Source organism: Sphaerodactylus townsendi, linkage group LG05 (assembly GCF_021028975.2).
Source record: "Sphaerodactylus townsendi isolate TG3544 linkage group LG05, MPM_Stown_v2.3, whole genome shotgun sequence".
In the NCBI taxonomy this organism is placed as follows: domain Eukaryota; kingdom Metazoa; phylum Chordata; class Lepidosauria; order Squamata; family Sphaerodactylidae; genus Sphaerodactylus; species Sphaerodactylus townsendi.
In genome coordinates, this window is record NC_059429.1 from 62,926,890 (window position 1) to 62,948,884 (window position 21,995).

A 21,995-nucleotide genomic window follows, 5' to 3' on the forward strand; every position below is an offset into this window, starting at 1 on the left:
GTATATCAGTTTTCCATATCAGTTGTGGTAAGCTTCTTTATTGATATCTTAATCCAAGATACTTAATGACATCAGTCCCCTGGAGTCATGTGAGTAGGGTTCGGCACCAGCTGTCAGGAAATGGTATCTTGCCAGATTTTTTGGCATGGTCGTTTCCAACACTCCTTTTAACCATGTGGAGAGAAAAAGGGAGGCCATTTCTCAGTGGGAGAGTATCTGGTTAACGTGAAGAAGGTTCCCAAGTCAGAAGGGTTTGGATTTATATCCCCCCTTTCTCTCCTGTAGGAGACTCAAAGGGGCTTACAATCTCCTTGCCCTTCCCCCCTCACAACAAACACCCTGTGAAGTAGGTGGGGCTGAGAGAGCTCAGAAGAACTGTGACTAGCCCAAGGTCACCCAGCTGGCATGTGTGGGAGTTCACAGGCTAATCTGAATTCCCCAGATAAGCCTCCACAGCTCAGGTGGCAGAGTGGGGAATCAAACCCGGTTCGCCCAGATTAGAATGCACCTGCTCTTAACCACTATGCCATTGCTGCTCAGATGTATCCCTGGAAGTGCTGCTCCAACATCTAATCACTTATGAAGAAGGATCAGTGGTGGCGAACCTTTGGCACTCCAGATGTTATGGACTACAATTCCCATCAGCCCCTGCCAGCATGGGCAATTGGCCATGCTGGCAGGGGCTGATGGGAATTGTAGTCCATAACATCTGGAGTGCCAAAGGTTCGCCACCACGGATATAGATGTTGGCGGGAAGCAGAGGAAAGAGGGAGTTGAGATCTGCCTCAAGGAGGGAGCAGTGACAGTTCAGGTCTAGCTCAGGAAGAAAAGCAGCCAGAGTGAAGTGTACCTCAGCCTTACAGAGTGACAGAGTAGTATGGCTCTATCTCTGGGTGGTATCTTCAGGAGAGTCTCCTGAGGATACCCTCAAAATTTGGTGCTGTTAGCATAAAAAGTGTGCCCTCTGCAGGTTGAAAACTGGAAAAGCACTAAAAATACAAACAAACCCGGATTTTTCCGCCCCCATATGACCAAGTGGCGAGCACCTGGGAACTTACGACCCCATATGTCCCCATGGCATCTACGCCCCTGTTAAAAACATCCAACGTGTTACAAAAATAATTGCCCAGCAATTGGGTTTGGTTTGTTGAGCTTTCATATAATTAAAGGTAAAGGTAGTCCCCTGTGTAAGCAGTGATGGCACATTACAATGTTACACAGGCAAACTGTGTTTACAAGCTGGTTTTACCACTGGTTTCCTCAGTTGTTTACACTTTACCCTCAGCAAACTGGGTATTACATCTGCAAAACAAATTTTAATAAATGTATAAAAAGGCAAATCTATTAAATAAATTCTAAGTTCTAATTCTTATATGAGAATCTGTAGTTGAATGAATGAGTCCTGGATACAGTTAATCTATAACAGCTGATATGACTGCATGGTGTATAAAGGAAATCCTATTTTTATTATTATAACAATACTATGAGCTAATTTTTCTGCCATGTTAGAGCATTATTTATATTTTTACCTTTTTGTCTGTGGTTTGCTAATTATAGGGAAAAAATCAAGCCAAAATACCTGAACAAAACCTCAGTACGTCCAGGATTGAAGAACTGTGGTGATGTAAACTGCATAGGCCGGATACACACATACTTGGAATTAATAGGAGCAATTAACTTTGGCTGTGGTAAGAAGGCAGCTGTAATCTGTTCAAATATTTTCTATATTTGTGTTCCAGTTGTGTTAAAAGTTCTTAAAATTACTCTGGCATATCTCACTATAACATCTTACAGTTTTAAAAATAAACCATTACAGGCCTGTAGAGTAAGGAGGGGAGACATTCAGTTGGGCTGCGACACGTTTGCCCTTTCCACCAGCATAAGGGGCACCCTGCCAGCAAAGAGGTCACAGGTGCTAATGGCTGGGTGCCCTACAGCTCCGTGGTGACGAAACCTGGAAGTGAGCACTGCCTTGGAGCAATGCTGCCATCCAATCTGATTCTGGCATAGAGGAGGGCTGGTCGGGGTATTCCTGAGGGTGAAGCTGACTTTGGTCTCTTTCCGTCTGGGCCTTGGGGCTGGGAATGCCACAGCCAGGGCTTTGGACGTTAGCTATCCAAAAGGGTGGTGTAACTGGCCTTTTCCACACAAATCTCCCAAAACATTTGTAAAACATTTTCAGTGTCTCCTTTTGTCTCCATATACCCTCTCAAAACTGTTCCTGGCCACCATTATGTGAACCCCCCCCCCCCTTTTTGTTTTAGTTCATTGTGGAATCGATGCTTCATAGCCTCATGTTGCAATTCTCTGCACTTGGCATACTGAATGCATCAATTATCCCCCGAAATTCAAAACTAAATTATTTAATAAACAGATGAGGGGGAATGGAACATGAGCTCACAAAACGTCGCCGAGGAAGAAGTTTGGGGTTGGTAGAGAGGTGCCAACAATTAATCTGTTGCTGAAAAGACTCTTGTGTCCAGTGTATTCTAAGCATTATTTTTTGCTGGATAAGTCTCAGTATAAGATCAGTGGAGAGAGCTTAAACTGTGCATAACATGTTCAAGCCAGTTTTCCCTTTGTGCTTTTTTTCTCACTGGATATAAAGTGAGAACAACAACAGACTTTGAGTCAGTATTATGATTGTGGTCAAATAAATAAACGGGAACCAGGTGCTGGAAGTTGTTTTGACTGAGCTGAAAATTTGGCGTGAGTCTGAAATCATCGGTACTAGAAGTGGGAGACCTTACTTCTCTGCCTTGCATTAAACTTATGTTGCTGTTTATAATTTTTTCAAAAATCCAACCACCTGTTTTACATCATATATGTTTAATTACATTTCTGAGTGAATTACAGTTGTGTGTTTTTTAAAACTAATTTTCTTAATGGGAATAAATGAGGTTTGAGCAGGTTTTAATGAACTGAATTAAAACTTAAATATGCTGAAATATGATCTAGTAGGTGATGTAGATGGTGTTGTTTCATAGCACATTTTTAAAAACTTTCCCCTGATTGTTTCTTCCCCTGTTCTTCTTAACAACGTCCTTCATTCCCCTGCCAGCTTACTCCCTATAACTTTCAAACATTCTAAGATAGTGAACACTTCATGGGATTGTGAGAGACCCTATACATAGAAGGGCATCATCCATTACATTGTAAAATTTTCCTCATGCATGACATGAAAGGCTTAAGAAGAAATAAAGAGTTGTCCAAACAAAATTGGGGGGGGGGGGGGGATATGTTCCTCCACCAAACAAGGTGATTTAATATCCTTTTTTATCCCTGTCTCTTAGAATTCAGTACATTTGTTGGTATATATGAGAGTGAAGTTGCCATTTTGCTTGGGCTTTGAAAGAGCTGTAAGCAGAATTGTCACTTCTCTTGTTCATTTTTCTAGAGCAAGCTGTGTATAACAGACCACAGTCTGCTGACAAAATACGACCTAAAGAGGGCAAGGACACAATAGAAGCCTATCGGCTTGTGCAACGGCTGCAGTCTATGGTAAGTTAAGCATCAATAGATATAACCCTAACCTTTTTGCTTTTCTCTTTAAACTAAATGTTTCCCTCATTGTAGTGGCTCAGGGCTGATTTTTGTTTATGATTATTTGGTGATGGAAATTGCATACCACAGACACAACTTCACTTCAACACATTCAAAAAGTGAATCTGGTAACCTGGGATCTTTATTCACAAATGTATGTTACATCCAGGGTCTGACACTTTTACTCACATGACCTACATATGTATAGTCCTTGATATTTGGAGTGTCCTCCTTATGCATGCACACACACACCATATGCATGCACACACATGTAGTCCAAGGCAAAATTATATTAACAAACAAATGCCTGATCTATGTCAGTGCCCAGCATTTGGGTATCATTTTGCTAAGGGAGTGTGGGAAGATTCCCAGAAATAACAAAGCTGAAGATAGAATCAAAATTCAAATCTTTATTTGGAAAGTTTATGGCCCCTTCTGCACAGACCCAGGGAGCAGTGGGGCACCGGTGTATATGACACTTTGCACACTTGTGTGCGGGCAGCCCCGGAGCTGTCGCAGCCCACGGTGGCGCCTCTGCACAGACACATGCTGCTTAAAAAAAACTTACCTCCTCTTCCCTGCATAGCTCCGTCGGGACGAGGGGACATGCCCCCATGGCCCTGGCAGCGCCCTGGGGGTCAGAGGGCAGGAGGCGTATTCCCTTGTTCCCACAGAACTATGCAGGGAAGAGGAGGTAAGTGGGGGGGAAAGCAGTGTGCTAAAAAACGGTGCCTTCCAATGGGTCGGCGCGGCAGCTGTGCGAAGTCCTCCCCCACAATGCTGTTTTCAGTGGCCGCACACCACTGTATGTGGCCCATCTGGAGTGGGCCTATGAATAAAAAAGCAGGAGGTACACAGAGAATCGTATTCACAAAAAAATGTAAATGTACACAGAGTAAACTCTAACAACTAGACACCTAGCATTATAACAGTTACAAAAGGGCACAAAGGAAGGGAGCAAATAAAAATGTACAAGGGTAGGGGTCCTGGAGGGTCCAGCAGAAGATAGAAAGGAGGTACATAGTAGCACTGCAAGTTGGGCGATTGCAGAAAAAAATTAGAAAGGGGGGGGGGGGGACAGCATGGCAGAGACTGAGACTGCCTCTAAGTTTTTTATGATTCTGTGAGGCACCCTGACCCTTGAACGTCCAACTGGAACAGCTGTTTGTTTTCTGTCCTGGGAGAGGACTGACTCTCTACTAGCTGTACTGTCAGAAACCCCTTGTGTCTGCAGGGTCCCCCAGTACATTCCGGCCACAGTATCTCACATCCTTGGTTAGGCAGCCTTGGAATAGGGAACCAAATTGTGCTGTTACTGTAGGTTACTTTTTATGTTTCACTGGCCCATATGTCTTTTATGCCAGGATGTGAAGAGTGAAGCCCCTGTCATGCAGCTGGAATCCCTCAAATTAGTGGTAAACTATTTTGAAAAAAGCTCGCATTGTCCAAATGCAGAAAAATTGCAGACCACCAGTTCCTGGGACTCGAAATGGAGGTCCCTCTTTACCTGTCAGTGCATTAGAATACATGTTAATATATTTATACATTCTACAGCGGACAAGGAGACGCCGAGTCAGAGACCCCTGGGGAAACTGGTGTGATGCCAGAGATTTGGAAGGACAGACATTTGAGGTAATATGACTTTAAACTGCTAGGATACTAACGTGAAGTTCACTTCTGGCTAATGCTTCATGCATAATTTTGCTATTCAGACCATTCACATTGTGTGCAAAGTAGAAATAAACTACGTGAACAAATGGTTGCTGTTCAAAAGGTGAATTCTGCATAATATTGAATATGCATGCTTAACATTTGTTGTACTCTTGTGCTTTAAAACTCAACAGCTATTACTGGAAAATCATGGGTGTTTTAATAAAAATAGAAGGAAAAATAGTTAGTATATTTATTCCAGTTATTTTCAGTTGGTTTAATCTCAGCTGACTTGTACAGATCTAGTTTCCAAAGGGTCTGTTATTTATGCTGCGTTGGAATGATGTTTACTAAGAATACTGTATTTTTATATCACAATTTTAGTTAAACTAATCAACCAGGAGTTGATATGTGAATTACATTATGTACATTTTGTATGTTTTCAGTTGTGGTATTAAAGTATTTAAAATGGGGGTAGCAATAGTGAATATATTATATGGTAGAGAAATTATTGGTATACCTGAAATGTTCTAGATTGTGCTATGATATATTTTATATAAGCCATATATTTAATCACTCATTTCTGTCAGCCATTGTTATATTTGCATGTGTGCACAGCCTTATTTGTTTTTCAGCTCTGTTTAATAGAATATCTAACTTAAAATAGTTACAAAGAGACCTTCATGTTTTGTACCATCAGAATACTTCTAATTGCCAGATGACTGTTGCCACTTTGTGCTGTTTGTGAGTGTGCCTAGGGCGGCCATCAGGCTGGCCATTGTGAATAACAAACTAGTCAGATTTAAACAGTCAGACTTAAATAGTCACTGAAAATCCAGTGGGAAAGCAAGGGAAGGTCCTGTTGGTATTCACATTGGGACCATTTCTGCAACTTTCATACACTTAGCATGATCCTGTTCTACCAGCACAGTTCAGTATTTTTATGCCCAGTAATTTAAATGAGTTGAAGTGTGTTTAACTGTTGGATTGTAGTCTCAGGATTTTCAGTGAGATGTTCAGCTGATCATTTTATAGCTAATTAAGGTTTCCTTTGTAGCATCTCTCTGCTGAGGAGTTGGCTAAGAGGCGAGAAGATGAAAAACACAAACTACCAAAAACATCTAAAGGGCCAAGACACAGAAAAAGGTTTACATTTTAAATATATCTATGATATTTCTGAGCTGTGCTTGAGTAGCTTTTGTGACTTCATGCAAGAATGTTTATCAGGATTATGTATGCTATAAATACTAATTGTTTACAGTGCAGTCTTGAGATAGTTGCACTGTTTTAAACCCATTGACTTTAATGAACTTAGAAAGGTGAGGATTGCTCGGCTAAACTTAATTTTTAGTATTGAGTCCAAATAAATGTTGTCGCAATTTAGTTTTACACTAACACAAATGTACCCTGGGATGAAGAGTGGCAGAGCACAGCATTTACAGGAATTAAACTATGGGACCTAGATGGCCCAGGATAGCATAATCTCATCAGATCTTGGAAGCTGAGCAGGGTAGGCCCTGACTAGTATTTGGATGGGAACCTGGGTTGCACTGCAGAGGCAGGCCTTGGCAAACCACCTCTGTTCATCTTTGTCTTGAAAACCCTATGGGGTCATCATACGTCAGCATAAATGTATCTGTTAAACACTTAAACTACCACAACTACCCACCAAACTATGGAAGGAAATGATGTGACTTTTAACTGTTTTTGGTAATTAATTTTATATTACTCTTTTTTGTTTCATAGTTCATTTGATCCCTTTCTGTTGATCCCTTGCTGTTCCTTCACAGAACAAAAGCCAGTAAGTATGGTTTAATAATAAATAACCAGAGTACACCTGTTTGTTTTCTTAAGTGACCTTTCTTTATCATTTATGTCTTTTCAGGAACCTTTCCAAGTAGCAATAGCACCAGAGGCACTTCTGATTATGGACTTGGTAAGTGCCAATATCAAGTTCTTTTCTCTTTGTTTCATTTTTCTCAGTTTGGAACCAGAAGAAATTATACGTTTAACTCAGAGCCAAACAGAATTGAGCTTCAACCTTAGTGCTGCTGTGAACGTGCTATTGTCCACTTTTGCTGTGACTGCACACCCTTCTTAGCTGTCCTGTCTCTCTGAAACTGGTAGATCTACTTTCTAGCTTAACCCAGAGCATTGGCAAATCCTTAGTGTTATTTTACTGATTACTGTGCTACATCTGTACCCCTTCTCTTCTCCAGTCAACTCAGAGTGATGTGTGAGGGGGATCCCAAGCATACTGTTAGCCATACCGTTTAGGGCCAAGCTTGCACAAAGGTAAAACTATAATAGGTGTGTGTGTGTTATGGACTGTCAAGTCACTTCAGACTTTGTCCATTTCCCAGCACAACCAAGGCCTGAAAACAGATTGGAAGTAGAGGGTAAAACTGGATATGGGTTTGTCTGCTTCCACTGCATGACTTAAGCTTTGGCTGGTATGGTGTGGTGAATTAGGTCAAAAAGCAGGTTAGCAGTATGTATCTGTTAAACACTTGAAGCTGTCTGAAACCAAGTCAGATCACTGGTTTGTCAAAATCAAGTATCTCCTCTTGACTGGCAGCATGCACCCAGGAACTCATGTAGAGGCTTTCCACTTCATCTGCTTCCTGCTGCAGATGAAGTGGAAAACCTCTACATGAGTTCCTGGGTGCATGCTGCCAGTCAAGAGGAGGTACTTGATTTTGACAGACCAGTGATCTGACTTGGTTTCAGACAGCTTCAAGTGTTTAAGTGGAGATGCCAATGATTGAACCTGGGACATTTTCTGAGCAAAGTAGGTGCCGTAACACTAAGCCATGGTTCCTCCATCTTTGTGTATGTGGGTAGTTGCAATGCTGCAGATTGTCATCTAAGCCTTTATATAATGATTAAGTTATTTTGTCCTGAACTTTTGTGAGAGTGCAGTGGACTTGAAGAGAGGCCTCCAGATGTTGTTTTTACTATGTAAAACCAAGAATTCTAACAAAGTAATATTTTTCTTATGTTTTTAGCATGCTCATGTTTCAATGGCAGAAGTAATAGGTCTACTAGGTGGAAGATATTCTGAAATTGGTGGAATACTTGAAGTAAGTGGCATATCTTTTTAATAAGAGCTCTTGATCCAATGTACCTAACAAGTACTGTTATCAGGCTGGATTATGTATTTCTTGTAGTAGCCTGGTACACTGAATATCCTTCTGACACACCTGTGGTAAATTTATGAATATAAATTTATGAATATAAAAAGTATTATTTATTCATTATTATTTATTCAATTTGGTATACCGCCCCATCCCTGGAGGGCTCTGGATGGGGAATTCCAGGAAATACTTCAGTAAATTTAGTATTCAAGGGGGTACTGATTTTGGAATACTGGATTTTACTTAACAGTATTAAATCATCGCTGAATTGTAATGCATTTGTGTTACCCTCTATATTTGTTCATTACAGATCTGTGTAGCAGAACCATGCAATAGCCTCAGTACGGGCTTACAATGTGAAATGGATCCTGTATCTCAAACTCAGGCATCAGAGACGCTTGCTGCTAGAGGTTACAGTATTATTGGATGGTATCATTCCCACCCTGCTTTTGATCCTAATCCTTCAATACGAGATATTGATACACAGGCTAAATACCAGGTAGATATCCCTTCTGCAGTTAAAAATAAATAAAGGTGCAAGTTAAAGCAATTCAAAGCATTTACCCAATAAATGTATTGGGATTTACTTTAATCTGAATAATGAAATACTAAATATAATGTGCGGCAGTCTTTATGTATAGATGGGGTTCATCTTCGGTCTTCTGTGTGAGTACATTTTGGAACTGCGCATGGGGAGGACTGCAATGGAAAGATCTTCTAGCTAAAAAGTCCACTACGGGATGTCTGAATCTCCATCAGAACTATGCAACAATTTCCTGCCTAAATGATCACATGATATGATGGGGTGGTGCCCCATCCCCTTAGTTTTCTCTCCAGCTGTTCTTGTTGTTACTTACGTCAGAAAGTTTTTTAAATTGTTCTTTGGGATTTTCTATCTATTAACACTCTGGTAACTATCATAGTTTTAGGAGAGCTTGAACAAATTTTTTCATTGATTTGTTCCTTCAGGAAAGAAGCTTTCTCTATCAACCTCCCCCTCCCCCCTAGGTGGATGGCCAGGTATGATTTTAAATGATACAGGAAACCCTCTTTTAAAAGAGCTCCCAGTGTGAGTGAAAATGACACAGATTGATGACCATAAAGCATATTATTTCTGGGTGAGGGTCATAATGTTGCCAGGAGTAAAGCTTGCCAACAGCTTACACCTGAGGCTGGCAGCAATAGGTTATTAACATCCGAAAAGATGTTACTGCCTTCTGATTCATCCACTAAATCTCAGCCTGCAACAAATAAATGTTCCCAACTACTTTTGGCGGCAGCAACAAAGCCCCATCCCAGTTGTTCCAAGGCCAGAAGGTTCTCGTCCTTTTGGCTAAGATCAAGTGTAGTAAACATACTCTATGCGAGTCAATCTATTCTTATCAGTAACAAGAGTTTCTTTTTGGAAATCCTGCCTCCCTGAGGAATGGTGAGGAATAACCGATACTCATAAGATGACCTCCTAACTTCAGTGAAGAAGAAACCTTCACGGTGAGTATTCAGGGTTCTGTTTGCTAGAGTTCCAATGTGGAACTGCACAGAAGACCGAAGATGAAAACAGAGTTGTACTTACCTGTAACTGCAGTTCATTGAGTGTCTTCTGTGTTGGCACAAATTCTCTCCCACCTGCCCCACTGTAAGCTCTAAATATGTTTTTGCTTGTGGCGGCTCAGATAGAAGTGAGGGAAAGGGGATGTAGCTCCATCAGACAAATGTTTACCGTTTAGGCAGAAAATGGTGGCCAAACCTCATCAGAAGACCAAAGATGAACAGCAGTTACAGGTGAGTGCAATTGTGTTTAATAGGCAATCTCTTCTCTGTTTTACACAGTCTTCACTAGAGAGAGATTAACAAAAGATATTTTCCCCTCATGTAGAACTATTTCTCCAGAGGTGGCTCTGTGTTTGTTGGAGTGATCATAAGTCCATATAATCGAAATAATCCACTTCCATATTCCCAGATTACATGTCTGGTAATCAGTGATGAGAGCAGTTCTGATGGCTCCTATCGTAAGTATTTTACAAGCTATTCTTAATCTTCATGTTACTCTTTTTCATCATTTCAGTTATACTTTGGAATACATCCTCAAAAGTTTGTCACTGTATTTGAATGATAACGAAATCAATCTCTGTACAGTGTTAAAATATTCTCATTTTATGACTTATGAAAAAAACAAAATTATTTTTTAAAATGGAAGAAAGTGATAGTGATCAACAACACAGGGGAATTGAGGGTTTATTTGATATAAAAGACTTATAGGCTTATTTAGGAACTAAGAGCATTCCCATGCCTGTTTATGTAGTTTCCTTTTTCTCCAACTCTCAAGGGATCATATCAATATTGGTATGAATTAATATTAGCAGTAGTTGCATGTAACAGATAATTTACCTGCAGAAGCAGAGTGCATGAATTCAAGGCCGATTCCCTACAGATCATTGCTTCATTGCTTCTGTTAGGTTCAACTCCAGTGTATAGTATTTACTTGCTACTACTTTCCACAGTCCTTGCTCTAGAGTGCAGATTATCCTTTATCCTAAAAAATAAACAAAAAGGCTTATCTGTGTTCGTGAAATAGTATTAAATGTAAAGAGTAATTTTTCTGACTGAATAATTTAAAGCATAAATCACGGACAACCTCAGCCTCGAGGCAATCTTGTTAAATGGGAACAATTAAGCTTTAAAAATAGAAAATTAATTCTGTGGGTTAGGGTAGAATGCAAGCATTCGAATATCACAGATGATGTCTACACTTTTATTTTTAATAGTTTGTGTGTGTAAATATTTTAATCTACATTTTGATCAAACAGCCCCACTGTTTACTCAACGATACAACAGGGGTGAATAGTTAATTTCTGTGTGCCTAGTGTGATTACTTTTTTGTGAATCATGTGAAGCACACACACACACGGTTGCAGAAACAGTCTTTCATAGAACAAGAAGCAGCTGTGTGGAATCTTTAGAACTTGGGCTTGGGTTTGAGTTCCAGACATTGTTGGTGGACAGTTGGTTGAGGATGTGAACGTAAAAAAAAAAAGCACCCTAATTTTGAAACAGAAATTAATTTTACTATAACTTGGCTACTCTGTCTCACCAAAAGAAAAAAAATGTAACTTTATTCGTCATATGCTGGACCATCTTTGTTTTAGAATGCTCTGTTTGGGTCCTAGTGCTTGCCTAACAGAACTAAGTAGGCACTAGGACCCAAATGGAGCATTCTAAAACAAAGCTGGTCCAGCATGTGATGAATGAAGTTACAATTTTGTTTTTTTGTTTTGCTGAAACAGAGTATAGATGTACCAATAGTCTGACAGTTTAGACCAGCTTCAGATGTCCATCTTCCTGCTGTTTTGACCACAATGTAAAGTTGAAGAATGAATTACAGATCAAAAGAGAAGTAGTATTTGTATTAGACAATGTACTTTAGAATGTGTGTTAATGGTTCACAGGCTTGCCATACAAATTTGAAGTACAACAGATGTTGGAAGAACCTCAATGGGAACTAGTATTAGAAAAAACGCAATGGATAATTGAAAAATACAGAATGTCGCACAGGTATGTGGTTGCTCACATTTCAGAACCTCTCCTTAATTTTCAGACTTTTCTGTATTTTCTGATAATAGTACTGACATATTTCATCCAATAGTTGTGTGCCCATGGACAAAATCTTCCACAGAGATTCAGATCTGACCTGCTTACAGAAGGTAATAATTACAAAATTATTTGTCTCTTATCAATGACTACAGAAGTGTAGTAGCAATAAAAACATCAGCTGTTAACAAGGTTAGGAAATGTAATCATGAGTTGGTTCCTGTCCTAATTTTCTGCTTGTAGTCGACCCACGTGGTCAGCGCAAGAACGAGACGAGACGCGGAGATAACATCTGGTGGAGATCGCCAGCAGCGGGAGCGCGGAGGTCCGTGTTCCTAGCGAATCTCCCGCATGCTGGTTCCTGGCACCTTTTATTATGATTCTTGGCAGAGTGTAGAGGGCGGGTGGGAGAGTCGGGGAGGCGGGGAGATCATCATGTGATGCATGATCTCACACAACACTTCGATGAGAGAAGAGCGTAGCGTCTGGGCCTAATCCTCACCTGAGGGCAGATCATTGTCCCTTTGTCTGGGGCATAGCCCACGGTGACTGAGCCAAGATAGTTCATGACCCGTGACTCATGCGGGGGTTGAGGTAGAAGTGTGAATGCGACCAGAAGGCGTAGAGGTCCGTTGGTGTGCCAACGTTCTACCGCGGTGCTGCTGGGTCAGCAGTGCATTACTACATCTCCTCCTTTTACATTTTGTGAAGGGGACGAAATGCTAGGGTGATTTAAAGGGGCGCTTTGGCACCTCCTCCGCCCGTCTGTGGTCAAGCTGACCGAGGAAACTGCTTGTGTAACATTAGAACTGGATTTAGCGGGGTAGAAATTGAGGGCTTCTTACACGTTACAGGCAATATTGGACACACACTGAGCGAAACAAGATCCGGGATAACGAGGCATACAATTAAACCACAATGCAGAGCTGCACAATAGCACTCAACCATCCTCCCGGCAGCCAGCTCCAGAGGGCTGACCACCAATGGGGCAAAACATCATATTTCAGATTAGATACAACTTCTTGCAGCTCACGTATTTTCATATGAATCAATTGGGAATTGTCAGAGAGTTAAAAGCAGCACATATTATGTACATTTTCACAACCTTGGTGATGCAACAACAGCAAGTAATCAGCCAGCGACACGATTATCTAAGGTCGCAGCCGAAGTTCCTGCTGCTCGAGGCCAGGGGCATCGGAAGCTGGTGGAGGTAGAGTTGATAGGCAAGGGGCGCCAGGCCAGCGGCCGATAGTCTTAAGCGTTATTAAGGGGCCAGTCGGGGACTCCTAATTAAGGAAGTCGCAAAGGGAGACAAACTCCGCTTTGGAGAGAGGCGACGGCGTGCAGCTCCGGCTGGGAGGATCGAAAGGCAGAAGCGGGCCCGTGGCGGCGTCGGGCTCTGGGGTGGAGCCTGGGGTAGGGCGATGGTGAAGGCGACTGAGGCAACAAAGAGTCCCGCCAGAGAGTCGGCGGGAATGTAATTAAACGCGTTCTCTCCCGCGAGGTCCAGAACCAGCCCCTGGGGAGCAGGATGTTTCCGGCTGCAGGGGAATGTCCTCCATGTGTGTGCAGTTCCAATTAGCAAGAGCGATGAATGGGCGGGTGAGTTCCCGTTGGCTGCGCCCCGTGTCTGGCGCAGGTGTTGGGTCGTGGTTAGCGACAGTCTTGGTGACAAAGAGAGGAAGGCGCCAGCCGGAGGGTTTGGGCGGCCAGGTCCCCAGTGGCGCTCATAGAGTACCTGATGGATGAGGCATTCATGAAGGGGCTTAACCCAGACTCCGCTAGGAAGTCTCGAGCTTGCAGGCGGGGAGCAGGCAGGAGCTTAGCAAGCTCCGACTCCTAGGTACTGGCCCAGGCAAAAGGACGAGGCGTTGGCAGTGGCGGTAATTGCTCCCAGATGTTGGTCTGGTAAAGCTTCGTCCAGGGGTGGCGATTGCGTTGGCAGGAGGCATGCGCAAGAACGGAAGCAAAGGATGGTGGCAGCTGAGTTGGCAGTGATGATTGCAAAGGCGGCACAGAGGTTCTCGGGTGTCTCAGGGTGGCCTTGCTGGCGCAGCGGCTCTTGAGCTTGGCTGGCGGTCGCCTTGGCGTCTCCCAGGTCATTCCGGGTCTTTGGCGTTGGCGACGGCGTTCCTGTTGAGACCGCTGGGCGGGATCCTTTAGAGAGATGTGTTCCATCTCCGGGATGGGGTTGGTTTCCTCCTGGCGCCATTCCATGGGCTGGCCTGTCATGGCGAGTCGGAGTCCACAGGGAGCTGTAGGAAGAAGGACTGAAACACACCCCTTCCCCAGGTTATGGGAGGGGCGGGTCCCGCCAGGCTCGGTTCTAGAGCGGATGGCGGAGATCAAGATCGAGTTTTTTGTTTGAGTTGGGGTTTAGAGTTTAATATAAGAAGGCTTGTTTTGCAGCCTGCGTGAAGGTTGCTTTAATGCAATCCTGCACAGGGCCTTCTCCTCTTTCTTTAATTGTTTGACAAGGAGGGTGGAGGTAAGCGACCCTGGTGGGAATGGCTTCAGAAGCGTCATCAGGGTGCGTCAAAGCGAGGAGTCCGAGAACCTCGAGAGGAGGGGACAGAAGCGGTCCTGGGGATTGTGGGTATGCATGCTTAATCAGTAGCACGAAAAGGGGCTTTTCAGACTCTTTGGGGGGGATAAGGTGCTTCAAGAGAACCGGCATTCAGGCGGTTGAAGGCAGAGGATTCCACATGCAGAGGGGGGGTTTTCCTTGTAAGGGAAATGTACTTACCGTGATCTTGGTGGCCAACGCAGGGGGGCTGGATGGTGCTAAAATTTTGTGTCCGAATTACCTTGGGGGGGAATGCAGCCAGCGAAACCACTCGCCAAGGCGGTTTTAAATTCCCAGCGTCTTAGAAGTGATGATGGTGCTATGATACCATCACCACTGGAGGCTAGCTGGTTAGTCGGCGAGCCTCCTTTTAAACTGGGGCCCGTCCTGGCAGTGCTGCTTGGTATCAGGGCAGACCCCAGATTTTAATCCAGGGAGGGCCAGTCAGCCAGTGGCCCTCCACGCCTCTACTGGTTGAAAGACAGAGGAAAGGAAAGGAGAGAAAAGGGGTAGTTTCCTCGCGGAAGTTCGAGAAGGCAGTTGGAGGTACAATAGGGATTAGTGATCTGTGTGATGGATTTATCCATCCCAGACTAAGAGTCGTTTATTCTAGCTCATGAGTCTCTTCCCCAAGAGATTAACATGGATGTCCAAGATGATGGGGCGTACGTGAGTTGTCGGCTCCAGTCCTGGGCTGTGGACCGTGGTGAGGACGCCCGCTCCGTCTGTGATCCTGTTCCCTACCCCCCCCAGACGTGCGGGCAAGCCTCGGTGGCCACTGGTCAGGCCGCTTCGGCTGCCTGATGGCAGTCACATCAAGCGCGGTGTCCTGAGCCTTAACATGCATCCCTCTATGGCAAGCTCAGGTATGGGCGGGAAGCTTCCGATGGAGTGTTTCCACGCTCGATAGTGGTGCTTTGGCTGCGCATATGTTGGCTGCGGGCTTATTAAGCCTTTGTGGAGTGAAGCAGTGGGCAGGCGCATGGGAGCCAGGAGGATCAGCTGTCGCGCCCAGCTGGTTCGATGGGCAACTCCTATGCGGGATGTTAGTCCCAGATTTGTGGTGGGATGGGTCCCTGGTGCGTGGAGTAGATTACTCCGGGAATGATGAACACTCCTGCTCGGCGGAGGCCTTAGGCAGCACCAGCCCAATAGTCCCGGCCAAGGGATAGGGTCGCCGTACTGGGTTAGGCGACAAGACCTCGTGGGGAACTTGAAGGAGATGGGCTGCAGATTGCACGCGTGGCGAGATACCACAGTGGGGGAAGCGGTTTGGGCGTGGGCCTTGGTGTCTGGGTCTGCTCTAATATTCTCCTCCTTGTGGTCCTGGGCTGGGGAGGCGCCAGGCCGAAGTTTCCCGGCCGGGCAGTCGCTTCTCCAATGGAAGCCTCTCTGGCACCGTGGGCTGGGTCTTGACCTTCTCCTCCTGGGAGGACCCTCCTCCACTCGGGGTTATAGGCCCCCCACCGGCTGCCTACATTCCCTTTCCGGAAGTGTCGGGTCTGCAAAGTTAAAGCAATCATCCTGAGGCTGTCCCCTGGCGGTGGTGAGTGCTCTTGTGAGGAGGCTAGCTTGGTGGCGGAGAAGATCCGATGTCCTGGCAAGCTTTAAGCATGTCGGCCAGTTCAGGGTCTTTGCCCAGGCCCGTGATAGCTCTGCGGCGCATCGCGGAGGCGCTCTCCTTAGCGCATGAGGAGCTCGCTTTTGGGCCTCTTCGCTATCTACCTGCCTCTTGAGCTTCCTGGAGCCTGTTCACAAACTTCGCATAGGGCTCTTGGGGCTTTTGCCCGTGATGTGGAGAAGCTCTGTGTGGGCTGGCCAGAATTGGGACCTTGACAAGCGCTTGTAAAGCGCACTCCAGAGGCTTAACCGTAAAGGTGGCCTCAGGCAGGACAATCTGATTGTTGGGGTTACTGAAGGCATCGGCCGTAAAGCTGTGCTGGCGGTGTAGGCGCCGCCCGGCTGCTGCCCTGCTAAAAGCATTGCTGGCGAACTTCGCTCTCCCAGATCACAAATTGTGCAGGGCTCAGGAGCATGCGGAAGGTGGTCTTCCAGTCGTCCGAACCATTAGGTGATTCCTCGCGATTACCTCTGGCATGCCTCTCACGTAGGGGCTAGTGATTCCTACGTCCCGCGACGCTTTGTGGAGCTTCAGTGAGGATGTTATAGCTTAAAGGAATTTTCGACAACCCGCCCGAACAATGCCATCCTCCCCTGGTGTGTGAAATGGACGGGCACAATCGCGAGAATATCGGCATCGCCTTCCGCCAGGGTTTCTTTCTTTGCAGATGGAAGTGGCTAATACGCTTCTGGCGTTTGAAACCTCGCGCCATTAAATGGCGGAGCCAGTGACGGAGAAAATGAAGGCTGGCTTCGAACAAAGGCGGGGGAGGGCAGCTGGCAGCGGCTGAGAATTTGAAATGGGCAAGGAGGAGTAAGCAGAAGGAGGACAGGCGTCCAATTTAGCCCGGATAGAGAAAATTCGGGGTTGAAATTGAAGGTGAAAGATCGAAGGAGGGCTGGCCCTACGTAGGGAGCCATAGGTCTGCAGGCTGATGGCGACATAACATTGTCTCCACGTCAGTAGTAGTGACATCGGCGCTGAGGCTCAGCGGTCTCGCTAAGAGTGCGCCCGATGTTTTCCCAGTCCTTAAGATTCAATGTCCCCCCCTCTGGGTACCATGGACATTGAGCTTCAATCTCCTCAACCAATTTGCGCAGCTCCCTTCTCTTTACGGGGACCCTGCCGCATTTCGCTTAACGCCAGTTCGCCAACGTGCTTGTCATAAGCCCCTGCTTTTGCAAGCTCCCATACTCACCGGTGTTCCGCCGACGAGAGAGTGTCCTAGGGCCAGCGTGTCTCTGGATCGCCCGATCCAGAGGACAGGCGATGCGAAACGGTGGTCCCTGGATGCGCCCGATCCAGCGGACTTCGTATCGCTGACCCCCCTTTCCCAGAAGCGGCGGTGAGCAGGGTGGAGGTTCGAGGATTCGGGTTTTCGCACCAGCTTGTAGTCGACCCAATGGTCAGCGCAAGAACTAGGGCAGACGACGCTGAGATAACATCTGGTGGAGATCGCCAGCAGCGGAGCGCTGAGGTCCGTGTTCCAGCTTAATCTCCCGCATGCTGGTTCCTGGCACCTTTATTATGATTCTAATGGGGCGCGTGTAGAGGCGGGGCAGGAGAGTCGAGGCGGGAGAGCGGGGAGATCATCATGTGATGCATGATCTCACCTGGCGCTACGCGCGGAGAAGCGTAAGCTGTCTGGGCCTAATCCTCACCTGGGGGCAGATCATTGTCCCTTTGTCTGGGACGCCCGGTGACTGAGCCAGATAGTTCATGACCCGTGACTCATACGGGGTTGAGGAGTGGGGGTGCGGTGCGACCAGAAGGCCGTAGGTCCGTTGGTGTGCCAACGTTCTACCACGGTGCTGCTGGGTCAGCAGTGCATTACTACACTGCTAATAAAAGGAATGTCCATCAATGTAGAGGAATCCTCAGGCAGAGCATGGGGAGTAATTGGGAGTCTATAGTGGTACAGAAGGATCTGCTGAAAGCAGTTCCCCTTCCACCAGCAGGAAATCACCACTGGATGCATTAAAATAGAAATTCAGAGATGTGTAAGAGAAGGAACTGTGTAAAAAGGGTGCATCCTTGCCTAGAATATGTATATTCTATGATAGAATTACTGACATTTGTGCTCAATTCTTGAGTTCTGTTGGATTTCATATTCCTGGATGTGTGAGAAAATTGAAATGTAATGTTTACTTGATTGTATGAAGTTTTAATAACAATTGTGTTAAATGTGGGAGAAATTGGATTAAAAGCAAAAGACTAAAAGGGAACTACTATTAGCCTCTAGGGTTTTGCTTCACAATGACTTTGCTTGAAAACAACTTCGGTCCAAAACCCAATGGAATACATAGCTATGATACTATAGGATTCATTGTAAGACTTGTATTCATTTAATGATACAGCCTATGAATAGAATTTAAGGATATGTTTGGATTGCAGAAAGAGGTAGTTTGCTGAAAAGATTCTTTCTACAAAAACTATGAGGTTCATCTTGTAGAAGCAATGAATTGAAGGCAGAGATTTTCGCCACACGTTCCTGTGCCCGCTCCCTAACTACCGCTGAGGGTTGAAGAACCCTCAAAAATGCAACATGAGAGGCTGTTTGACTCATACAAGAAGATGGATATGATTTCTAGTTGCTGCCTCTTCTCCCTGAACACCACTTCCTACAATCTTCTTGAAGGTCCCTGACCCTTGGGAGCAATTGAGAGGAGACCACAAAGAACTGGGGTTAGAAAAGTTGAGGCAGAAATCTTTCCATGAAGTCACAGTTCTGTAGAATCCAAACCATGGTATCTGTATCTATTATATCAGTAGCATTACAGGCTGTTGTTTGCAGGTATAGTTTTTCATTGTAGAAAAACTAGCAATGTAAGTAGATGAAAGCACTAACTGCATCGTAATGTGCAAACTAGCCCCTAAAACATTTGGACTAAAGTCACAATAGACTTTTAGATGCCTTTTTTTCCTAAACATTATTGAAGCAGTGTGTGTTTTTTGTATTGTCCTTCAACTATAACCTAGCTGTTGGAGTGTGTAAGGAAGACTCTGGACCATGTGGCAAATAGCTTCATTGCTGAAGAATTCTTGGCTCAGATAGAAAACTTATTCCTCTCAAGCTACAGTAATGACAAATGGAATAATACTACTGAAGAGAATAGCATGTGTCTCAATGACCTGCCAACATGATAGTGTTGAAAAGAACTATCACTTGCTTTACAGCACGTTGCCATTCTTTCGTGACATCCAAAGTTGTTAAAGAAATTGACTTGCACTGAAAGACAATGTGACGTAATCATGACAAACCACCTAATGTCCAGCATATTTCTAATCTTTTGAAATGATGGTTATACTGGAGACATATTCATGGAATATTTGGCATTAGTAAAGTACCCTTTATTGGTTCCCAGAATAGCTAAAATGAAACTGTTCTATTTTGGACCAAAAGATCAGTGTTCATATTGTATCTTACCTAGTTCACATGTTTTGTTTAAGGCACGTCACTGTAGAGTACATTTCATTGCCTAGTGTAAGATGCATCTGTCCTATTTATAAACTAAGCAGTGTTGTATATTGCTAATAGCAGGAAAGGAAGGAAAACTGTTTTAAAGCGATTGTAATGGGCACAATTTCTGTGGAGAATCTGAGGTTCAACGTAGATGTGGTGTTAGGTCCACCTCCCATGGTTTTTGCTTCAAAAATAAATAACTGAGCCACCTCCCTCGCCTTTAGATCAAGACAGTGGCAAGGATGAGTGGGAAAGTTCTTTCTCTGCTCCATTTTTGGTTGGGGCCCTGCAGATATGTGATTTGCCCTGTGGAAAAAAGTTCTGGGTAATTTGCATGATGCCTGTATTTTTCCTCCCTGGCCCCCACAATGCAGTTCCAGCCCAAACTGGGTAGGTTTGCAGCTGTTGTTCGTTCATGGGTAAAAAATGTTGGCAATCAGTTCATGGCTGTCCCAAAGACAAATTCTCAGTCTTGACCATTTAATTTACAAATATTTGCCCAGACTATGCAAAATAGTTGCAGTTTACTTCCTGCCATCCCCCTCCCCCCGCAAATTTAACTGGCAAAGTGATATTAGATTAAATCTCCTCAACTAAATTCTATCATCTGAATAAGTTGGACTCATCTAAAAAACTTTCCTGGCGAGTAGATGTTCTTTATTTGTGAAGTGCTGGATGGGTAGGGAAATAGGTCTGCTGAATAGGAGGTGGGTTGAGAGTATGGCCAGATCTCTGGAATCCCAAATTATTCAATACATGCATGGAACAGAAAAAAGAGCAAATATTGCCCAGATAAACAGTTTTGCCCAGTAGAGCTTTGTGGGCTAATGGGCTGCATGTTCCATTAAGATGTTTTAGTTTCAATTAAAGCAGAGGGCTCGGCTTACTTGAGTACAGTTATTTACCCTGCAGGTTGAGCATCTTTCAATTTACTTGACATAGTCATATAGGCAAGCAAGATGTTTCTCAGTGACCAATCAGAATCTGGCTTAATAATGGTATTCATCTGCATGTAATTTTAGTATGTTAGAGAAACCTGCATTCATTTTGAAATGTGATCTGTGTTTTGATGCAGTCTGTTTCTGTTGAATTCTATTGTTACCCCTCATTTGTCCAAGAAAGTCCTCTGCAAGGTCATTGCTTTAAAAAAAAAGTTTGTCATAATTGTATTACAATTTAACTGTTATTGAATAATATATAAGTTATATTATAAATATGTGTAACCATGCTGTAAATAATGTGTATTTGTATAGAAATACATTACTACTTGACTCCCATGTGAAGCACAGTACAGATATATTTATCCATAATATGTTTTTGCCAATAATAGAGAATGCTTATCAGGATGATGGAAAGTACTTTCTGTGGCAATATTGTCTGTTCAATAAACTGTGTGAAATACTAAAAATATTCTTTTTGTTTCAACTCAGTCTTTTTCTATGTCAAAAAGAAACTTTTCAGCATCAAGGGGTATTAAAACAGGTAGATTCTTGTTTTGTCTCTTACATTTGCCCATACTTTCCCAGTTTTGTACTCTCTGTTTAAGGGCATGCTATCAAAGAGAAAGTTTCAGTCAAATATGATGAGCAGTTCCAAAAACATGCAGTTTACCATCAGTACTTCAAGTTCTGAACACTTTGGATCAAAAACCTGGAGAATCTTTTGTCAGCTGTTTACGACATTTAAATATTACATTGTTAAATATTTACCACTTTGGTATAGGGAATGAAAAATTTCACAAGTAGTTTCATACTGCACTTGCAGGAACTGGAACGTTGGACATGCTAGGATAAAATTTTAAAAGGGGAGTGGACAGATTCATGGAAAACTGCCCAGGGTAATTCTGAGTCCGTCTGCCCACCCCAAATACAGCTGGCTGGCTGAGGGAGAGGGAATTTTTCTTTGAGCAGGAATGACATACTTGCTCTCTAGAGGGGACAAGAGGAATAAAGGGGCTGATTCTACTCCATACTGCTCTGTCTCCTTCAAATATGAAAACAAGCCTCTTAAACAAACCTCCTTCCAAAATTGAGAAACTTGTTGGCCCACCAAAGTAGTGTATAAGATTGTGCTGCTGAGTTCCTTTAAGGAACATGGTTCTTAACCAGAGTTAGATTGCCAAACTGTTGGTACAGAAATCTCCATATTCTTATAAGAAAAAAGGGGGAATTGTTTGAGGACAAAGTGGTCATCCCTGAACAGCCAAAACATCTTTTTAAATCAATGTCCAATCCCATAGTAGCCCTTAAGCTCTCAGAATCTCCTCAGGGTATAGGAAGAGAACTTAAAGGCATCAAACTCAAGGGAGACAAAAACTTTTCCCCAGATTGCCAGGAGTGGAAAAAATAGTTTCTTTCCCTAATTTAAAATCAAATGAAAAAATGAATAGGCCACGCCCTTTATTCACCCAAGTCAAAATGTCAAGTG

General features: G+C 43.9%; 1 protein-coding gene across 8 annotated transcripts in view; it reads left to right on the forward strand.

The window, feature by feature from the left end:
* Positions 1-20,978, forward strand: part of MYSM1 (Myb like, SWIRM and MPN domains 1) — a 31,737-nt gene extending 10,759 nt beyond the window's left edge. For 5 of the 8 annotated variants that reach the window (XM_048496653.1, XM_048496657.1, XM_048496658.1 and 2 more), the window contains 12 exons: positions 1,558-1,688; positions 3,398-3,501; positions 5,098-5,175; positions 6,251-6,339; positions 6,940-6,994; positions 7,079-7,129; positions 8,202-8,276; positions 8,641-8,829; positions 10,207-10,339; positions 11,777-11,882; positions 11,974-12,031; positions 19,085-20,978. In XM_048496653.1, the coding sequence (XP_048352610.1) occupies positions 1,558-1,688; positions 3,398-3,501; positions 5,098-5,175; positions 6,251-6,339; positions 6,940-6,994; positions 7,079-7,129; positions 8,202-8,276; positions 8,641-8,829; positions 10,207-10,339; positions 11,777-11,882; positions 11,974-12,031; positions 19,085-19,249 (1,234 nt within the window). In that variant the 3' untranslated portion in view covers positions 19,250-20,978. Of the gene's footprint in view, positions 1-1,557; positions 1,689-3,397; positions 3,502-5,097; positions 5,176-6,250; positions 6,340-6,939; positions 6,995-7,078; positions 7,130-8,201; positions 8,277-8,640; positions 8,830-10,206; positions 10,340-11,776; positions 11,883-11,973; positions 12,032-18,499 lie in introns of all 8 variants that reach the window. The other 3 variants (XM_048496655.1, XM_048496656.1, XM_048496660.1) reach the window with 3 other exon arrangements.
* Positions 20,979-21,995: the final 1,017 nt, after the last annotated feature.